General features: G+C 39.9%; 1 protein-coding gene across 4 annotated transcripts in view; it reads left to right on the top strand.

Annotated features, from left to right (window-relative positions):
• The window catches only part of FILIP1 (filamin A interacting protein 1), a 178,417-nt gene that overhangs the window by 100,652 nt on the left and 56,514 nt on the right, over positions 1–21,251 (top strand). For all 4 annotated transcript variants that reach the window (XM_081141309.1, XM_081141308.1, XM_081141310.1 and 1 more), the window contains 2 exons: positions 13,098–13,271; positions 17,528–17,706. In XM_081141309.1, the coding sequence (XP_080997435.1) occupies positions 13,098–13,271; positions 17,528–17,706 (353 nt within the window). The remainder of the gene's footprint in view (positions 1–13,097; positions 13,272–17,527; positions 17,707–21,251) is intronic.

Below are 21,251 nucleotides of genomic sequence, written 5' to 3'. Positions count from 1 at the left end.
AGAGACACATCGATTGGTTGCCTCCTGCACGTGCCCTGACTGGGGCAGGGATCGAGTCTGCAACTGAGGCACATGCCCTTGGCTGGAATCAAACCCAGGCCCCTTTAGTCTGCGGGCCGACGCTCTAACCACTGATTAAACCCAGCTAGGGCTGATTGCACTTTTATAATTTATTACATGGAATTCTTTTTGTTTTTTTAAGTGATAATCTCTAGGCAAAGGATTGAGGATGATTTTTATTTTCTTTCTTTATTGGAATTTTTTGGGGTGTGAACAAAGTACTTTTAACTTAAAAAATATATATGGTAAAATATACCTAAGATTTAACATTTTAACCATTTTTAAGTGTACAGTTCACTTACATTAAATGCATCCACCTTGTTGTGCAACATCACCACCATCCAGCTCCAGAATCTTTCATCCTGCAAACCTGAAATTTTGTACCCATTAAACAACAATTCTACCTGTCTTTCTCCCCTACCCCTGAAAACCACCATTTGACTTCCTATCCCTATGAATTTAACTCTTCTAAGTATGTTGTATTAGTGGAATCATGTAGCAGCTGTCCTTTTGTGACTACCATATTTCCCTTAGCATCGTTATTTTCCAGGTTCACCCATGTGGTAGCGTGTCAGCATTTCCTTCCTTTTTAAATGCAAAATAACATTGCATTGTGTGTGTACCATATTTTGTTTATCCATTCATCTGTCAATGGATACTTGAGTTGTTTCCACCTTTTGGCTGTTTGAAGAATGCTGCTATGAACATGAGTGTATCTGCTTTCAATTCTTTTGGGTAGGTACCCAGAAATGGAATTGCTCAGCCATATGGTAATCTATTTTTAACTCTTTGAGGAACCACCATACTGTTTTCCATACTGGCTAAACTATTTTACATTTTCACCAGCAGTACACAAGCATTCCAGTTTCTCTACAACCTTGCCAATACTTATTTTCTGTTTTTTGAATGATAGCCATGCTAGTGAGTGTGAAGTGAAAACTTACTGTGCTTTATATTTGCATTTCCCTAATGATTAGCGATGTGGAGTATCTTTTCATGTGCTTGTTGGCCATTTATATATCTTCTTAGGAGAAATGTCTATTTAAGGCCTTTGCCCACTTTTTTATTAGGTTGTTTTTGTTGCTGAGTAGTATGCATTCTTTATATAGTCCATATATATATATATATATATATATATATATATATATATATATATATATATGATTTGTAAACATTTTCTCCCATTCTGTGGTTGGCTTTTCACTCCATTGTTTGTGTTCTTTGATAAAGAGAAGTTTTAAATTTGAATATAGTTCAGTTTATCTATTTTTTCTTTTGTTGTCTGTACTTTTGGTGTCATATCTAAGAAATCATTGCTAAATCCAGTGTCATGAAGTTTTTCCCTTATGTTTTCTTCTAAGCATTTTAGCTTTTACATTTAGGCCTTTGATTCATTTTGAGTATTTGTATATAGTATATGGTAAGAATTCAGTTTCATTTTTTTGCATGTGGATATCCCATTTTCCCAATATCATTTGTTGAAAAGACTGTCCTCTTCCCATTGAATAGTCTTGGCATCCTTATTGAAAATCATTTGACTATCTATGCTAGAGTTTAATTATGGGCTCAATAATCTATTCTACTGGCCTCTATGTCTGTATCTATGCCAGTACCACACTGTTTAAATTATTGTAGTTTTGTGGTAAGTTTTGAAATGAGAAGTGTGAGACCTCCAACTTTGTTCTTTTACGAGATTGTTTTGGCTCTTTAGAGTCCCTTGAAATTTCATGTGCATTTTAGGATGGATTTTTCTATTTCTATAAAAAAAACACACCATTGGGATTTTGAGGAATTTTACTTTTAAAAATTCAAGCATCATAGTGATAATAAAAGCAAGTTTTAACATGAGAAATAGCATTTGTTCGTGATATTTTAATAAAAGATTTCTTTTAGGTGATTTTCAATCTGAAGTGCTAGAAATGAACAAGCCGTATAGGGACTATTAAGATACTATTGACTACATAGTTGTGGAGAGAAATTTCTCCAGAGAAACCAAAAGACACATTTTTAGCTTCAATGGTCCTTTAAACTAACTATGCCTAAATCTTCTCCTTGTATGTTGTTGTGTTATTAATCATGTTAAATCTGTTTTCTAAAATTCTGGAGGAAAAAATGGGTTTCATTTCTATAGTAATAGCTATTACCATCATAAATTACATAGCTTTTTTTTCTTGTGATACATTTATAATTTCATATTTACCTAACTTGGATAAATAGTATAACTCAATTTGAGATTTAAAGATACTCTATTTTCTGTTCCAGCATTCTGGAATGAGCTGTCTTTTCCTTATTCAGTTTACATATTTACTTTTGGAATAAACTTAAGAAGAACAAAGTGACTCCTAAATTGTAGACAAGAATGTCAGATGAAAGAGTAGAAGTTAACAAAATGTAATTGTTTAGCTCTTTTAAACAAGGCTAAGCAGTTAAGATTGTTAAATTTTCAGTGCTGGTTTATGCCTCTTTGACTTCACATCACTTATTTCACTTCTCTTTATTTCAACAAATATTTGCTGAGTGCCTATCATGTGGGCAGACGCTCTTAGTAAACGCTGTAGACACAGCCCCCCCGTCCTCAAAGCAGCTCACAGCCTAATAAAGAAATAGACAAGTAAACTAATAAATCACTTTATTTAAACAGATACAGAACATTGAGTAGAGTTCCCAGAATGGGAAAGCATTCGCAAAATGGGCATGCATTTGTCTCCCAGGATTATCTTTTCTAGGATTCCTTGGCTCACTGCAGCAATAAGACCATATTTAGGTAGTTAACTAAATGATACAAAGGAGTGATAGTGTTTAGGAGCTGTGACGTTCTGGTTCTTCCATAAGCATAGAAAGAGATTTATTCTTTCCTCAAAAATGCTTCTACCATTTAAGGGCAGCAGCTGTTTGCAGGGAATTACCTTGCTTGAGGTGTGCAGTGTCAGAAGGTAGGGGCGGGCTTATCAAACTTCCCACCTAGACGTGCTCCCTCTCAGCCTAGGTGAGTGGACCACCTTACTGCGGGTCACGGTGGCATCATCTAAGAATTTGTCCCAAGCCATCTGCCTCAAGCAAATGTTTTTTAAATCTTGCGTTTTCCCCTAAACATTCAAGTGAATACTAAAAGTGTATTAATGTTTAGAAAGAGGGTTTTTTTGTTGTTGTTGTTAACTCTCACCTGAGGATATTTTTGTCCATTGCTTTTTAGAGAGAGTGGAAAAGAGAGAGGGAGAAGAAGAAAGAGAGAGAGAGGAGAGAAAGAGAGAAACATTGATGTGAGAGAGACACATCTATTGTTTGCCTCCAGCATGTACCCCGACTAGGGCCAGGGATCAAACCTGCAGCGTAGGTATGTGCCCTTGACCGGGAATTGAACCCGTGACCCCTCAGTGTGGTGACCGATGCTCTAAACACTGAGCAACACTGGCCAGGGCTAGAAAGAGTTTTAAACTACTACCCACCCCAAGTCTTTAAGTAATATTCATGCTTCAGGAGGATGCACCATGTTTAACTCAAGGCTCCAAGGCTCATTTTGATTCCACCCTGTCCTCCCAGAATTATGCACATACTCATTTTAGAAATGTGGGGAAAGCTATGTCACATGGGTATAAGAACTCAGCATTCTTTCCTACTCACTTTGGGTTTTTCCCCCAAATAAAAAAAAATCCCACAAGTTTGGAAAACAGTTAAAATTGTCACCAGGCATAATTATGATTAATGGCATTTTGCCTTTGAAGAAAGCTGTTTTGGAAACACTGTCAATGAAACTCAGTTCCTGAGCACACTAAGCCCACTATGGCTGCCCTGCTAGATGCCAGGACATTCTGGAATATCTGCTCTTCTGTCCACTTGGTGTTTGTCTTAAGATGACCAATTCATCCCAGTTTGCCTGGGACTGTTCTGATTTTCAAAAGCCCCATTTTATGGGTCCCCGCTCTTAGTCCCAGGCAAACTGGGACAGTTGGTCACCATTGTTTGCCCAGAACTGGCAAACACTTCCAACAGTTTCCAGGGACCCTTCTGGTTTAAATGACTGGTCTAAAGTGACTGTGATTCCTTGGTGAAGAAGGATCAGTGGAACTGATAAAACAGTGAAAACACGAGCAGCTCTGGGGCAAGGAAGTCTCCTGGAGTCACATAACCCTGACGGGAACCTTGAGCTAGCGCAGCAAATGTTCTAAGCGCTTCTGGTGGTGAATTGGTTTATCTGTCCTAAAGCAATGGTTTCTAAGCGTGACTGTGCTTTGCAACCACCTGCAGAGATATTTTAAATCTCAGTTCCTGGGCTGCACCAACAGACCTGCTGATTCAGAATTTCTACATTTTTAACACCACCCAAATCTGATTATGTCAGTGTCCTGCTTCTTAAAAATGCTAAGGCTGCTTGCTGTACCATGATAAAATGCAGACTCATGGCTTTTCATGTGTTGCCCATTGGTATCACTTTAGCCTCATGTTGGCCTTTGCCTAGTCTTCTCTTGGCCAAGAACACTCTCATCCTAACTACTTCTCTATTTCTCTGGCTCAAGTACTTGTGAGATTCTGGGTCACTTCCTCCACAAAGCCTCCTTTGTTAGCTCAATTTCAAGTCAAGTATTATTCTAATGAAGTTCTTAGCTCCCTGTAACTCCTCCATCCTAAGGTTTATCATGTTATATTGTAAATGTCTTTCAAATGTTTGCCGATATCCCTGTAGACTTGAATCTCTGAGGATGAAATTATATGTCCAATACTGAATACAATGCATTGCACATTGTCAAGGTCCACAAATATTTATTGAATGAATGATTGGATTTAGCCCTCTTTTGAACTATGCCACCTGTGTGGGCTCCACCTGTTCTGTGTCTTATCCTGTCCCTCCATCCCTAACTCTCAGCAAACCTCAGTCACCCTTCCCTGACTTTATAAGATGAAGCACACTCACCTTTGGCCCTGGCTTTGCAGAGTAGCTCTTTGCTGCCCTCACATGTTTTGAATCAGCTCCTTATGCAGTTAGTTGAGACACCACCTTGCTCCACCTGGTCCAGTTTCAGTTCTACAGGACACCTTTGCTCTTGGCCTCCATATGCCTTCCTTGGCACAAAGAGGAACCATGTAGAAGAGAAGAGAAGAGAAGGATGTGATGCCTCTATGTCTGTTTCTATACCCTTACCCTTATCTCATACTTACTCCCCTCCATCATCAGGACTAAATAAATTGAACATTATTATTATGTCTCTTCTCCTTTGACCCCCTTTTCTCTCCCTTTTCTAGAGTCCTCTTAAAGTATTCTTCCCTTTGGGTCTCTTCGCAAATATTTAAATATAGTGGTCTACTTAGCAGCTCCCCAGGATCCTAGAACTTTAACCATTTGCTTCTGATAAAGCTTCTGTGTGAAAAATAGTAATGTTTAAAGACAGGAACTTTCTTACATTTTTAATTCTTTTATACAAAAATTAACAAGGTTTTCAAAATAGAGATGTCAAGTGGTTTTGTCCCCAAAATGTAGGCTCTTATTTACATAGAATGAATCATGCATCTTTAAAGTGGTGTAAAAATTTGCTGTGATCGTGATAGTCATCATTTTTTAAAATAATTTTTTATTTTTCAGTTACAGTTGACATACAATATTATATTAGTTCCAAGTGTACATCCCAGTGACCAGACACCATACAACTCTCCCTGCACCCATCTGACACCACACATAGTTACCAGAACATCACTGACAACATTCCCTATGCTGTACTTTACATCTCCATGACTATTCTGTAACAACCAATTTGTACTTCTTAATCCCTTCACCTTTTTCACTCATTCCCCAACACCCCTTCCATCCGGCAACCATCAAAATACTCTCTGTATCTATGAGTCTGTTTCTGTACTGTTTCTTTGTTTATTTTTGTGTGTTTTTTGTTTGTTTTTTAAGATTCATTTGTTGATAGATATGTATTTATTGCCATTTTATTGTTCATATTTTTTATATATATATTTTCTTCTTCTTAAAGAAGACCCTTTAACATTTCATGTAATATTGGTTTGATAGTGATGAACTCCTTTAGCTTTTCCTTGTCTGGGAAGCTCTTTATATGTCCTTTGATTCTAAGTGGAAGCTTTGCTGGGTAGAGTAATCTTGGTTGTAGGTCCTTATTTTTCATCACTTTAAATATTTCTTGCCAATCCCTCTGGTCTGCAAAGTTTCTACTGAGAAATCAGCCGACAGTCTTATGGAAGCTTCCTTAACTAACTGCTTTTCTCTTGCTACTTTTAAGATTCTCTCTTTGTCTTTAACCTTTGGCATTTTATTTACTATGTGGCTTGGTGTGGGCCTCTTTGGGTTTGTCTTGTTTGAGGCTCTGGCCTTCCTGGACTTGTGTGTCTATTTACTTCACCAGGTAATGGAAGTTTTCTGGCACTATTTTTTCAAATAGGTTTTCAATTTCTTGCTCCCTCTCTTCTCCTTCTGTATCCCCATGATGAGAATGTTGTTGTAAACTTGTCCCAGGGGCTCCTTAGACTATCTTCACTTTTTTGGATTCTTTTTCTTTTTGCTGTCTTGATTGGGTGTTTTTTTGCTTCTTTGTATTCCAGATGTTGTTTTGATTCTAGGCTTCATCCACTGTACTGTTGATTCCCTGTGAATTATTCTTCATTTTAGTGTAACCTTCATTTCTGACTAGTTCTTCTTTATGGCTTCCATGTCATTTTTCATGCTGTTGCACTTCTCACTGAGTTTCTTGAGCATCCTTATAACCATTGTCTTGAACTCTGTATCTGTTAGTTTGCTTGCCTCCATTTCATTTAGTTTTTTTCCTGGAAATTTCTCCTGTTCTTTCATTTGGTACCTGTTTTTTTGTCTCTGCATTTTTGCTGTTCCCCTATGTTTGTTTCAATGTATTGCTATATCTCCTGGACTTGGGAGAGTGGCCTTGCACAGTAGGTGTCCTGTAGGGCCCAGTGACCCAGCCTCCCTAGTCGCTGGAGCTGGGTTCTCCAGGTGCATGCCCTCACCCTTGTGTGGGTTCTGTGCACTGTCCTGTTGTAGTTGAGACTTTATTGCTGTTGGAATCACTGGGAAGGAATAGTGGAGGAGCTGCTGTGCAAGAGCCAACCCTACAGAGCAGGACTTGCTTCAGTGAGACTTTGGTGTTCAGAGAGTCCACTCCTTGAGCGTATAACTTGTGGAGGTGGTAGGATTATAATCTGGCATGGTCTGAAGCTGTCCACCAGGTGCCCTAGCTCTGGGGCCTCGCAAGAGGTGCAAGGTCACCCACCACCTGTGCCCTGCCTAGGGCCACCCGACACAAGCTACAGAGAGTTCTGTAGATGGCTGCTACTTGTGCTGGGCTTGGAGGTGCCCAGGAGAGGTCATACTGTGAACCAAGGCCAGATGCCACTAGTGCCAAGCCTGGGGTCACTTAGCAAGAGATGCACAGGGGCCGGCTGCTGCTTGTTTGCGATATTTTAGGAAAGTCTGAAATATGAGGTGAGAGAGGACATTTGTGTGGAAAAGCTACTGGAAATGGCTTGGGTGGGCCCACATGTTGGGTGGTATTCGGTCTCATGGTATCACCAGGGTGGGGCGAACAATAAGAGCCAGACTGATGGAGACTCAGATTTGGTGCTTCATGCTGACTCTGTATGTATGAGGGTGGGCCTCAGAAAAGAAGCAGTGGCCTCTTCTAGCACTTTTGTCTGACAGAAAGCTGCTCCCCCCACCTCTCACCCTGATGCCAGACAATTCAGTTCCTCCCCATATGTCCTTGGTTCCTGTCAAGCTGCTGCCCCCAAATTGGATCTCAGACAAAGTGAGTTAGAGTAAGTCCATGTGTGGGCCCTTTAGGAGGAACTGCCTGGGACTTCAGCAGCCCTCCATCTCCCTCAGCCATAATCCTTGCTGGTTTTTAAAAATTTTATTTTACTTTATTGATTTTTGAGAGAGAGAGAGAGAGAGAAACATTGATTTGTTGTTCCACTTATTGATGCATTAATTTATTGATTCTTTTATGTGCCCTGACCAGGGATTGAACCTCACAACCTTTGCATATTGGGACAATGCTCTAACCAACTGAGCTATATGGCCAGGGCTGCTTGCTGGTTTTTATAGCCAGAAAGGACTAGAATCTTGTGCTGGGAGGCCTGGTGTGGGAGCTGGGATCCCTCACTCCTTGGAGGATCTCCACAGCAGAGATATCCCTCCCAGTTTTTATCTGCCACACTGGGTGTGGGACCAGCCTGTTCTGTGTCTCCACCCCTCCTACCAGTCTTGATGTAGCTGCTTCTTTAATTCCCTAGTTGTAGGACTTTCATTCAGTCAGATTTCAGGCGGTTCTGAATGATGGTTGTTCTGTAGTTTAGTTGTAATTTTGATGTGGTTGTGGGAGGACTCCAGTACTGTTTTTACCTTTGCTGCCATCTTGACTGGAGGTCCAGTCATCTTTATTAGCCTATTGATTAAATAGGTACCACAATATTAATGATTGATTTACTATATTAAACTATTTTAATTAGCAGTAATTTATAGCAACACTTATTTTCCTTCCATTGTTATTATTATTATCACAATTAAAAAGCTTTAGTAAGTTCATGGTGAATAATGTGGTTCTAAATATAACGCACAGTGTTACACCACCATAGCATCTTTTTCTTTGGTAATTAGTGTCTACGGTTGTTAAACTAAGAATGAAATATGAAGTATATGTAGCAGTAGCATATCACAATACAGTCCAAGCATAAACCAAGCATAAGCACATTTTTAGGGAGAGAAGAAATAGGTGTTTCACATCAGTTGAAAAGAAAGAAGCTGTTTTCTTCAAATAGAATAGGAAGATTTGGTCAAGAAGATAAATACCAACAACATTTACATATTTTTAAACTAAATGGCTTAAACTTTTAAACTGAAATAGCTACCTATTTACAGTTTTAAAAGTTCATTATTTACATTATCTTGTTAGAGCTTTGCTTTGTCCCTGTGATATAGAGGGGTTGGTGTCCATACATTATAGACAAAGAAACTGAGTCAGGGAGAGTAAATAGCTTTTGGAAAGAGGGTGTTCTGACTTAAAAATTCCTTTTTGAAAAAATGTTAAGGGCAAATTGTGAAATGTCTACATTATTAAAACTATATCAGTCTTAAACATTATATTTTGTTAGGGAAAAATATATCTTATAAAATTTCTTTTTGCCCCAGGCAGCAAAAAGGCTTCTAATGATGGGGACCTAATAGAAACTAAATTGTTACTGTTGACTTGGCACCTATTGTGGGCCAAGTTCTATACTAGGTATTTTATATATTGATATTTTATTTTATCCTAACAACAATTGAATAAGAAAGTTATTATAATCCTATTTCACAGACAATAAAATTAGGTCAAAGCAATGTTAGCAACTTGTTCAAATCACACGCACAGCTGGGATTGGAAACAAATTCTGAGTTTCCTCAAAGCTGGGCTCACTTTATTATTCCATGCTGTAAATATTATTTCCATGTTAATTCAAATTTTTATTTGTCTGATAGCTTTATTTAATTTCCTCTATGCTCAGATCATGTATGTTTATGCTAACTAGCAGTATACTTTATGCACTCAAGATTATTTGATTTACATTTGAGAGTCATTCTCTAATTACTTCAATGCACAATTAGAGATAAACATTTTTTCAGAGATGTCATTTGTGGAAATGCCATATGGAAATAGTTCTGCTGTGATTTCTCCAGCTGTCTAGTCAGGATATGACTAATCAGAATCAATATTAGGTGGGAAAACCCATGATCTTTACACAGCAATGTTTTCAGGACACTTACCCAGGTCAGTGACTGTTTTATCTGAGGCATTACTGCTGTGTTTGAAATAATTATAAAAGGAATCAAGACAATGTCAAAGACAGAGTATAGAATAAGCATTTGGGTAAGTTTGGCTTTACATTCTTCTTTGTGCTAAACCCCAGAGACACTCTCATAGGCTTGTCTATAACTAGAGTGAAGGCAGCTTTCTCAGCATTTGGTACCTCAAAAAGAGAGAACTTTCTATTGCATTATTTACCTCTGTTTCATTTATATGAAATAGGAATGATGAAGCATTTCTCCTTTCTTTATAAAGTAAAACTTTGTTTCTCTCTATAAAATTGATTTCATGTTCACTGTAGAAAATTTAGAAAATACATATAAGCAAGAGAGAGAGAGAGAGAAGCCCTAGTCTCAATATAATATTTTAGTGTCCATCTTTTAAGCAATTGCCTTTTGGTCTTTCTGTTTCTCCCCCCCTAAATTACCCGAGTATATATATGATTGAGTCTATTTTCTAAGCTTCAGTAATAATTATTTTCCTGAATATTTTGAATTCTGTTTTTATTTTGTTTCTTTCTTAGACATCTACTGTAATCTGTTTTAGAGAGCAGGAGAGCAGAAAACTTGAAATATTTACATTTCATGATGAATCCAAATCTCATTTTATTATGCAAAAGACAGTACATTCTGTGTCTGCCCTACAAGCCTTTGTATTTCACACATTAAAATGTGAGCTTTAGAATACAGCTTTTACTTCATCTAATTAATATATTCTTAAAATATTTTCAATTACAGTTGACATTCAATTTTATATTAGTTTCGGGTGTACAGCATACTGGTTAAACATTTATATAACTTATGAAATGATCCCCCAATAGGTCTAGTACTCATCTGACACTATACATAGTTACTACAATATTATTGACTAAATTTCCTGTGCTGTACTTTACATCCCCTTGACTATTTTGTAACTGCCAACTTGCACTTCTTAATCCCTTCACCTTTTTCACTCAGCCCTGTAACCCACTTCATCTGATTTGAAGATGGAAAAGAGACAGTCGTTTGTTATTGAGACTTCTAGGTCACCCATCTTCCAATGTCACCATTTTTTACACTTCCAAATGAGATTCCAAATTTTCCTTTCTGTCATTCCATAAATTCACAGTTCTTATGTTCCCTTCCCTTCCCTTCCCTTCCCTTCCCTTCCCTTCCCTTCCCTTCCCTTCCCTTCCCTTCCCTTCCCTTCCCTTCCCTTCCCTTCCCTTCCCTTCCCTTCCCTTCCCTTCCCTTCCCTTCCCCTTTTTTTATTTTAAGACAACTTGTTTTCCTTCGACTTTGGCCAAAGCAAAAGGTTGGCCTCGGGTGTGAGGAGTAAGGTGGTGACACCTTTCTAAGAACAGTAAAAGGAAATATGCTCAAAGATGGGAAATGAACTGAAATGGGAAGTTTAGATTAGATAATACCAAGAATTTGTACTCAGTATGGTTGGTAGGTCTCTAAACTGATTAGTGTGGGACAATACTCTTAACTCTGGAATCACTTGAAGAGCTTTAAAAAGCACCAATGCTTAGCTCCTTCTTTTAAAGATTTGAATGTAATTGGATGGCCTAGGCATTGGAATTTTTTAAAGTTCCCCAGGTGATTCCACTGCAGTCAGGTTTGAGAACTATTATTTTAGAAGATGCTATATAGATTCACCTGTGCGATAAACATAGGAGCACTTCCTGCCTGAAGACCAATAACAATAAACATACCTGAGGCTCCCTCAGTACAGGGCCACCATATGTAGATATGGGGTTATGCCTTGCACAAAGGAGCCTGGCAGAGGCGATAAATAGGGGATGGAATACAGCCCACCCTTTGCTCATGAGCCAGCTACACTCTGACTCTGGGCTATATCTCCTGGCACCTTTTCTTACTTGTACAAAGACACTGCACAGCCTCGTCTGACACCGCATCTGTGTTTATGTCCTTTCACACTACGTGGAGACACATTGCCTTTCCATTGAACTATTTCTGACTTTAACTTTCTCACTAATTCCAAACCACTAGGTTCTTCAAAATTAACATTTTCCATTTTTGTCTTGAAACGAGCGCGTTATATGTGGCAGAAACAACATGGGAAAATCTGCAAATTCCAGTCCATTGACGTTTCTGTAATAAATTAGTCTTTAGCCATCTGGAATTAGATTATTTTGGAGACTATGAATTAGCAATAAAAGTGAGAAACCTTAAGAAAGACCAACTTTATAATGGTGCTATCTCAGGGCTAACTAGTTAGCTCCCACGTTTAGAACACCATGATAATAAGCCAGGTTTACCATTTCAAACCCATAGTTAACAGCACAGGGAGAAACTCTATTCCATTGTCACAGACTGAACACTGTTGCCAACCAGTTTATTCTTTAGTATAAGTTAAAACAAAGTCAGTATACTTTATACTTATCACCATTACTAGAAAAACAAGTGTATGACCAGATGGGTGTACATTTAGCAAATGTCAGCTTTATTATAACTAGAGAGATAATCACTACTAACCAGTAGAAAGTACATCCAGATGTATTTGCATTATGTGATGGGGACCATAGTCAATATGATATAAAACCTATAATTATGTGGTTTTCTCAAGAACTTCAACAAGATGCTAAAGTTTTGCTAAGAAAGCAAAAGAACAACTCTGATGCCACCAACCTGACTCATCTGATTTGCAGTCTGCATGTTAAAGGGGTTAAATTTCACCTTCAGTGTGAATACATTAGCATGAAAAGCCCAGTCTAGCAACATGTGAATTCCCAACCATGTGTTTCTGTGAGAAATAAATCACTTGATGGGAAACACTAGTACAGGCTGTTTCTGTTAATTACACATGGATTTATAACTAGAATGGGAAGAGCAGGGTTTTATTTTAAACCAGATTTGAACACTACACTGCGCATATATGGAAAACTAGAAAACTTTAAATTGTCACTGACCTTATCTGCACTGAAAGGGGGTAAGTGTCCCAGGATCAGTCCTACCCCCTCTTAGAATCATTGCTACTTAGAAAAAGCAATTTTTATGTAGTTAATATTAGCACAAATCCTTTGCTGCCTGCCTGCTTCCTAGCAACCTGAAGCAGAGTATCTGCTTGCCAATCTGCTTTCGGTAAAAATTAAGAACAGAAGACCCAGCGAATTTGCCAATCACCCTGAAGAGGTGGGGGATGTATTCAGCAAGCTCCGTGCTGATTTCGTGAGCCTAGCCTGTGATTTATGTTGCCAACCATCTGACTCTGCTGCACTTTCTATCATAGGCCAGGGAAGATGTGATCCACATGCTGAAGACAGAGAAAACCAAGCCCGAGGTCCTAGAGGCTCACTACGGGTCTGCGGAGCCGGAGAAAGTGCTGCGGGTCCTGCACCGGGACGCCATCCTAGCCCAGGAGAAATCCATAGGAGAAGATGTCTATGAGAAACCAATTTCAGAGGTAAAGACATGACACCAGCACTCCCCTCCGAAGGGAACCTCAGAGTGACAGCTTCACATCCTTGCATTTTACATGCTTTAACATTTTTTTTCAAAGGCAAGATTTTTATGATACACTAACATAGAATTAAGCTGTAATTAAATAGCTCATGAATTATTGTGGATACATTTCAATGATAAGAATTTTAGAAGCATTTCCTTGAGTATACTTAAAGCCTGGGATATATTTCTCATGTGATTATGATAGTTACATGCTCTTGCAGTCTGTTATCTTGCATTTCTCTAAGAGTTTATGTGTGTAAAATTTGAAGGGTTTATCGGTTTCAGCACTGAGCTGTCAGGATTATTATCAAATTGGTAACCTAAAATCAAATTGATCTTACTATTGATACTTATGGTGACAAAGCCACTGTACTTTGTTATCTTGCATCTTAGTAATTCTGTGATAATTAAAATGATCTCATGTGAGTAGCTAAAATACAGTGGTGAAGGCAAAATCCCAATGAAATGCCCAAGGCAATTCTTTAAGATGAAATGAGATCTAATAGGGACTATTGACTCAGTAATCACAATTTGTTGAGTAATTATAATTTATTGAGTAATAACAACTTTTTGGGTAATTAATAACAATTTATTAATTACCCATGAGGTAATTAATAACAATTTATTAATTACCCATGATGCTACATGTTAAAAATACTCTCACATTGTAGTAAAAGTTTGGTGCTGAATTAGGGAACCAGTTGATGGATCTAGCCATATTGACTCTTCAGGATTCATGTAAAAAATCCATATATGTGAAATTAGTATCATAAGTGAAAAAGAATACAGAAATTTAAAGTCTGAAGCAGTTTATTATAATCTAACTTTTAACTTAGTCAAGTCTTTGCATAGCTCAGTTTGACAGATCTCAAACAAGATCTGCTTTAGACAGTATTCACAACAGATTGATGGTCTTATAATTTTCTATTTTCTGCAACAAGGATAAACTGAAGCTCTGTTCTCATCTTTTCCTAAAATGCTAAGAGATGATTACATGATAGGATGCAGTCAACAGGCTGGCTCCACTTTCATTTTTGAGATCCATGGTTGCTGGCTGTGTGTGGCCTTGGTCATGTCATTTCAACTCTTTAAGCCTCAATTTCCTGATCTGTCAGGAAAAACAACAGTGGGAGAAACAACAGTGTACCTATAATAGAATTGTGAGGATTAAGTGAAGCAATGCCTGTAAAGCTCTTCACATCATGTCTGATACATGCCAGGTACTCAACAAATATAAGCATTGGTATTTACTTGGATTTGAAGGTGGTAATTGCTCACACCCTTGGAGGGATTTGAGGAGTAAAAGACATATAGAGGTCAAAACATCAGTTTTATGTTATTATTATAATCACCTGAATTGGAGAACTCAGCTCAGATAAATGGTATCATTTGAACTTCCTAATTCTTTTCTCCCAAATTAGAGCTTGGAATGAATGACCCTCAAAGGAGAGGTAGGTCTGCAGAGTACACACATTTACCTAGAACCACTCCCTCCAGTGCGCTGAGTTTTACAGACAGTACACAAAGAGAGGAGTTTCTAACCTATCATCAGAAGGTAGACCTCACACAAATGCTCCTGCCTTGTGGACAGAAGAGCAGAACAGAAAACACCCACCTTGTGGGTTGTCTTTTTGGGACTAGCTAAGCTGGGCATAACTCTTGGTTCCTTTGTCTCCTCAACTCAACAAGCTGAAGAGTTGTTCTTCCCTTGGGGAGGAGTGTCCTAGAGAAAAGGACAGGAGCTTCTTTTCCCAATACTGACAAAATGGTGAAGTCTTGTTTTGTGAGAGAAATAGAATGCTAGAAGGGGAAAAGATTTATCTCTCACCATCTACAGATTTTTGGTCTCCAAAACTTTTGAGTTTAACAATCAAGTCCATATTACCCAGGGGCAACTTCATGAGGCAAAAATCCCTGTTCCATTAGCCTCTTGGGACCATGAGCAGGTAGTCTAGCTCTTAAGTGTTCTAGAAGCCATACTACACCTCAAGCCAAAAAATTGCTGCTCACTCAAATATCCATACTAAATTAGGCCCAGCTAGGCTACTCAATAGATCTTACTGGTTATGTCACCAGTGCTGGGGGACAAGCTGAGCTAGTGTAGGTGGGGAGAAGATTGCCCACAGAAACCCCAGCAACTACTCCAGTGCCCTAGCCCCAGGACTGTAGCTGCTTCAGAGACCCGCATGGATAGAACGTATTAAAGCTAAGGCCCACCTCCTGTCCAGGCTGCCCCAGAACACTTAATATCAATATGTGCTGTTTTTTCTCCAGATGCCCTTAATACGTCTGTCTATCTGGATATTTCATTCAACTATCAAATTAATAAAGCTCCCACCTCCCCCTCCAGAGTTCCTGCAAAAGTCTGGCAGATGACTTCAAGTATTTAGCTTTGTGATTGGTATAAGTAAATAAATGACCTCACCAGGCTTTCTATACTTTCCCTCCTAGACTTTGGAGAAACTACTTGAGAGAGAGTTTGGGTCTATAGAACATCATGCAGCATCTTGTGGCAGCCAGAGTAAAAAACAAGAAATGAAAAGGTTGAGCTGCTCATTTTCAGTTCCCTATTCCAAATACAACCTTCAAACTCTCTTTCCTTAGTGAGGAGTGGGGGAGGGTGTGAAGAACTAGGCAGAAGCTGCTCTTTCAAAAGCATGGAGAGTCCTACATGATCATAAGGGTACAAAGGGGACAGAGTCGCTCCTTCCACATTTCTGATGATGAGGAGGAAGATGTTTCAGCAATGCTTGACAAATTCTAGAAAATATGGTGAAAATCACATTTATAGAAGAATGAGAGAGTTCTAGGGGGAGAACAGGTTGTAATATGAAGCTATGAGAAAATCTCTTCTATAGACTGTCCCTTTAAGATGACAGAAATTTACCAGAACCCACAAAGGTACAATTTGCCAATCCCTGTTGATCTCAGATATTGTCAGTCACCATTTAACCTGGGCTTCTTCACCAGCCTGTCTGGCCACTTGCCTTTAGGAGATCTAGGCAGAAGGCACTGAGTATTATGGGGGCAGTATCTCTTTTACTTTGGGCCCCAGAAATGGTCCATTCACAATAAAAAATATGCATTTGAAGAGGGAACCTTGGATCCTTCTTATGACTGAAAGGCAAACATGGAAAACCCAGCAGGAACATCTCTGATGCTGATGCCCTGTGGAGCTACACCCTTGGGTTTTAAGGAGTTGGTTGTGGGATTGAGAATGAATTTTAAATATGTGTGCTTCAACATATTTAGAGTAGTGGTTCTCCACTGGGGGAGGGTCAGCAATTTTCCCCAGTAGGGTACATTTGCCAATGTCTGGGAATAGCTTTGTCACAACTGGTGGTGACACCACTGACCTCTTGGGGGCAGAGGCCAGGAATGCTGCTAAATATTCTCCAATGCACAGGATAACCTCTCAAAATAAAGAATTATTTGGCCTAAAGTGTCAGTATTGCTGAGGTTGAGAAACCCTGTAATAGAGTTTGAAAAGGAGAGTAGGATAGGGAACTATCAATATTGTAAGATTTGATCCAATTTCACAAACATTTCCTGAACACTTACTTTGTTCCAGGCACTGTGCTGGGATCTAGGAACTAAAAAGATGGTTAAGGCATGACCCCTTAAGATCTTATAGCCTGGCCAGAGAAATAGGCAAAAAGCCCTGTAATAATATTTGGTAAGGCCTCTTTTAGTCTGAGATATGTGCTTTCTACAAGTTCTAAAATCCTCCCTATATTTATCATCTCTTGAAAAAAGACGATGGCAGGTCCTTTGTATCCTTCTAGAAATGCAAACCTTAAAAAAGATTGTGATGACGATCATCACCTCCCAGGGGAGAAGTTTGGCACATGTACCTGCTGAGCTCTTATTTTCTCTGAGATCAGCAGAGATGTCACCCTCTTTCTTTCTGATTAGAGGGTTTGTGCCATCTCATGAAAACAGTGAAAGTGTTTGTCCTCCTGAAAGTTTAGGAGCCATACATATGTTCACAGTAAAAGGGCCAGAAGGCCAGAAGTTCCTGTAGCCTTATTATTGACTAGTTTATAAAGCCGAGTGGCCTAGAGAAAATGATGGAATGGGGGAAACGACAGGGAATACCAGACTCTATGTTCCGCCCGTCAGGTAATAAGGTACTAGGCCAATGTAAACAAATTATTTAGAGTCAAATACAAATAAAGTAACATAGTAAGTTCTTTCCCATGTTTGCTGACGCAGCTGGACAGACTCGAGGAAAAACAGAAGGAGACCTACCGGCGCATGCTAGAGCAACTGCTGCTGGCCGAGAAGTGCCACAGGCGCACGGTGTACGAGCTGGAGAGCGAGAAGCACAAACACACCGACTACATGAACAAGAGCGACGACTTCACCAACCTGCTGGAGCAGGAGCGGGAGAGGTAATGTGCAGGCCGCCGGGCACAGCGGGGGGCCGGCAGCCCTCAGCTCCGTCCCTCCTGCCAGGGACCAGGCTGTTCCAGAGACACCGAGACAGGTGCCCGGCCTAATTCCATTTCTGAATGGTTTCTCACCGTAGACAGTGAGACAGACTTTTACCTGGAACTCGCATGTGAATCTGCGGGAGGGTGCATGTGAGCAGGATTCCACGTCCCCACTAGGTTGTTGAAAGCCATACACTGTAAAGCTGGAAGCCAGCCCAGGAAGATTGTATTTGAACTTGATCAATGAACCACTTCCATTTGAAAATCCTCTCTACTAATTGCGTCCTATTTGAAATAACCTACTTGATCTCTTTGGGATTGAAATCCACTTAATCAGGAAGGGAACATTTTAAACTTAACAAATGAATCCTATCTTAATACCAGTATAGAAAATCTTAATATTTGGTTATGTATAGATTACTTAATGAGTAGAACTACCTGCTTAACCTTCTAAGGGTTGAAAACTCTTAAAACAATGTGAAACAAAACAAAACAAACCCCTCAGTGTGATGAACCTTGCTTATCTATCCTCGTAGGTGGTTTTCCTCAGCCAGGATTGACACATTTGAAGCCGACTCCAAATTGCCAAGCTCTATGCTACCCCGGGTTTTTTTAGCATCTTCTTTTTAGCTTATTCTCTTTTCTTTCCCATACTTAAGTATATGAATTTGAGAGCCCTTGAAACCAGTGACGTGAATCCTGATGCTCCTGAGTGACCAAGCGTGTCTGCTCTGTGTATAGGACTTACAAATTCAGAGCCACTCAGGAACAGCTTCACCAGCCCCAGCTTTATTATCCACTTACTATCTACCAAAAAGGGACCTGGTTTTCCCAGATTGGTTTACTTACCAGGAAAAGCTATCATCATAAGAGAGAAAATGAAAACATGAAGCAGCAGAGATTAAATATTTAAAAAATTATTGGTGACGTTTACTTATTATTGGACTTGGCACATCCCTTAGGGAGGCAAAAATGGAAAAGAGAACAATGGCTGTACAATAGCCTCAGGTGACAGTTTCTTTGAGCCTGTCTCCGTACACTCAGGTGTATTAGTTTCATGTTTGAATAAATAGATGGTCTACTTTGACATTTTCAGTAACAAAACAGTGAGAATAAACTCCTGCTCCTCAAATTCTGTGAACTTTCCAATGTAAAGCACAGATATTGCAAACAAAGTTCTAAGGGCAGCATAAATTATGTATACCTACAACAGACCCCCAGTTACATGTCCCGTGCAAGAAAGCAGTCAGGTAAAAGAGTAGCAACTTGTCTGATAGTGACTTTTTTTTTAAAAGCTCTGAAATCAAATAATTTTAAAGAACACTTGTGTGAATTAAATATTTTCTGACCACTTTGTAAATTATTTCATTCAGAACCAGATATATCTGTCTTTCCTACGATGTCACCCCCAAGTTCAATGCCTGAAGTAGCACCAGTTCACTTACAGAGTTGGTTTCAATGAAGTGTGTCGATGGCAAGACGGTACTTATCCAGGCTGTTTCTTTTTCTTCCTTTTTTGTTTTCCTAACTTTTGTGTTCTGTGCGAGTAACTGAAATGATAACACAGGATGGAGAGTGTTGTAGTTCAAACAGTACTTTTACATCAGTTATACAGTGAGTCTGTCCCAGATGTGTTTATTTCCTAACTTCATGTTGATCAACTAACTCTAGAGGAACAATTCCAATCCCTTTTTTGGAGTTAATTCTACTAAGACAACTACAACAACCGTATAGTCTGAGCAAAGTGCTATGCAGAAGGTTTTTTTAAATCAAAGTAAAAATTTAAAAAATTATCTTAAGATGCCTTTCATACTTTGATCAGCACAACTAGGATATGTCACCAAATTTTCATGTTTTAGATAAGAATCCACTAAAGACCTTTGCCTCTCACTTAAATGTCAAACCACTTTAAGGTTTTGAAATAGTATTTTTTGACTCAACAGGTTATACTTTAGTGTTGTATATTTTTTACTGTCAATGTTTTTTTCCGGATCAGTTGACTGCACCACTGTGTATGTCACTATGGGCACACCCTGACACACTTGTTTTGTTAAATTAAACACCCACTAGGACTCTGGTAACTTAAGTTGGTATCTCCGAATTTCTCTGAGAGCGGAGGCGTCCACCGTGACTGGCCTGCTGCGTTCCAGGGCACGGAGGCCTGCGGGATTCTTGCAGAGGTCAGGCTTGGGGCTCTTGCTGCCCTTTGGAAGCTGCCCTGCTAAATCTGCTTTGAGTTAAACCCTCCTTTTGAAGTAAGCGGCCATAATTAGATCTACTTATGGGGGCTGGCAGTTTGCTGACCCCAAGGCTTGCTTTCCCGTGAGCCACGTCGCAGGGGAGCTCTCCCCACCAGGACCTTGGACCCGCGGCCTGGCCCCTCGTTCCTGGGGCTCAGACAGGCCCAGGCGCTCCGGCAGCCTCTGCTCGGGGCCAGGTGGCCGCGGCCGCAGCACCTGCCGGGGAAGCGGAGCTGCGGCTCATGAAGAAACGGCATTTCCCAGCACTAGCTGGAGTCCCTGCCCAGGCTGTTCCAAGTCCTTTGTTGGCTTCGTTGTTTTGCATTCCCTTTCCCTTCTCCGGAAAAGGCCTGTGTGTGTGTGTGTGTGTGTGTGTGTGTGTGTGTGTGTGAGAGAGAGAGAGAGAGAGAGAGAGAGAGAGAGAGAGAGAGAGAGAGAGAGAGAGAAGGGGGGTGGAGGGGAGAGAGGAGAGAGACAGCCAGTGCCAGAGCCAAGAACTTTCCTTCGGAAACATTTACCTTTGTTTCTTCTGTGAGCATGAGTGAAGGAAGGAAGTGAGACTGGAGATAAGCCCAAGTGGTTCCCTTCTTAAACCCAGCCCGCTTCCCCGCCGGGTGAGACTGTGTGGCTCTGCAGGCTGTCTCCACCCCAGGCAGCTTTTCATCTGCTGGTGGTGGGATGATGCGGCGAGGGGTGCAGAGCCAGAGGGCCCTGCAGAAGGTAGCATCTAGGCACCATTCTCTGTAACTATCCTGCTCTGTAAGGGGCTCTCACTTCCAGAAAAATGGTTAAAGGTGACAAAAAGGGACCAGGCATACAGGAGCAGTAGCAGGTGTTGATAAGCAATCCAGATATTTGATGAAACCAGGAATCTGAGGCTCTGAGCTTTGCAAAGGAATTCGGAGATCAGCCCTTTCAAGTCCCTCATTCTACAAGGGGAGAAATTGAGGCCCAGAAAAATTATGTAGCTCAATTAAGAGTGTAAAGTAGGGCACTGGTCTAGCACTTTTATGCAAATGAATCCTTTGTGCAAAATGGCTTGTTTTATGTTTTCTTTGTGTGGGGGGGCTCCCCACCTCCATGCTCTTATGTCCAAACTATGACATAACACCTTTAAAAGGCAGAATGGTGGATATTGTGAGGATATAAACACAGCGGTATTAGGACCAGTGGTGTCTCTAGACTGTCCAGTTAGGAGAAGCTTTGAGATAGCATCTCTTGGAGAAGCAGCCTGGGGACTTGTTTTGGAGCCAAGTTTAACTA

The sequence above is a fragment of the Miniopterus schreibersii genome (genome assembly GCF_964146895.1).
Source record: "Miniopterus schreibersii genome assembly, chromosome: 6".
NCBI lineage: Eukaryota > Metazoa > Chordata > Mammalia > Chiroptera > Miniopteridae > Miniopterus > Miniopterus schreibersii.
Note: the sequence above shows the minus strand (reverse complement) of the source record. Positions and strands in the feature narration are given on the sequence as shown.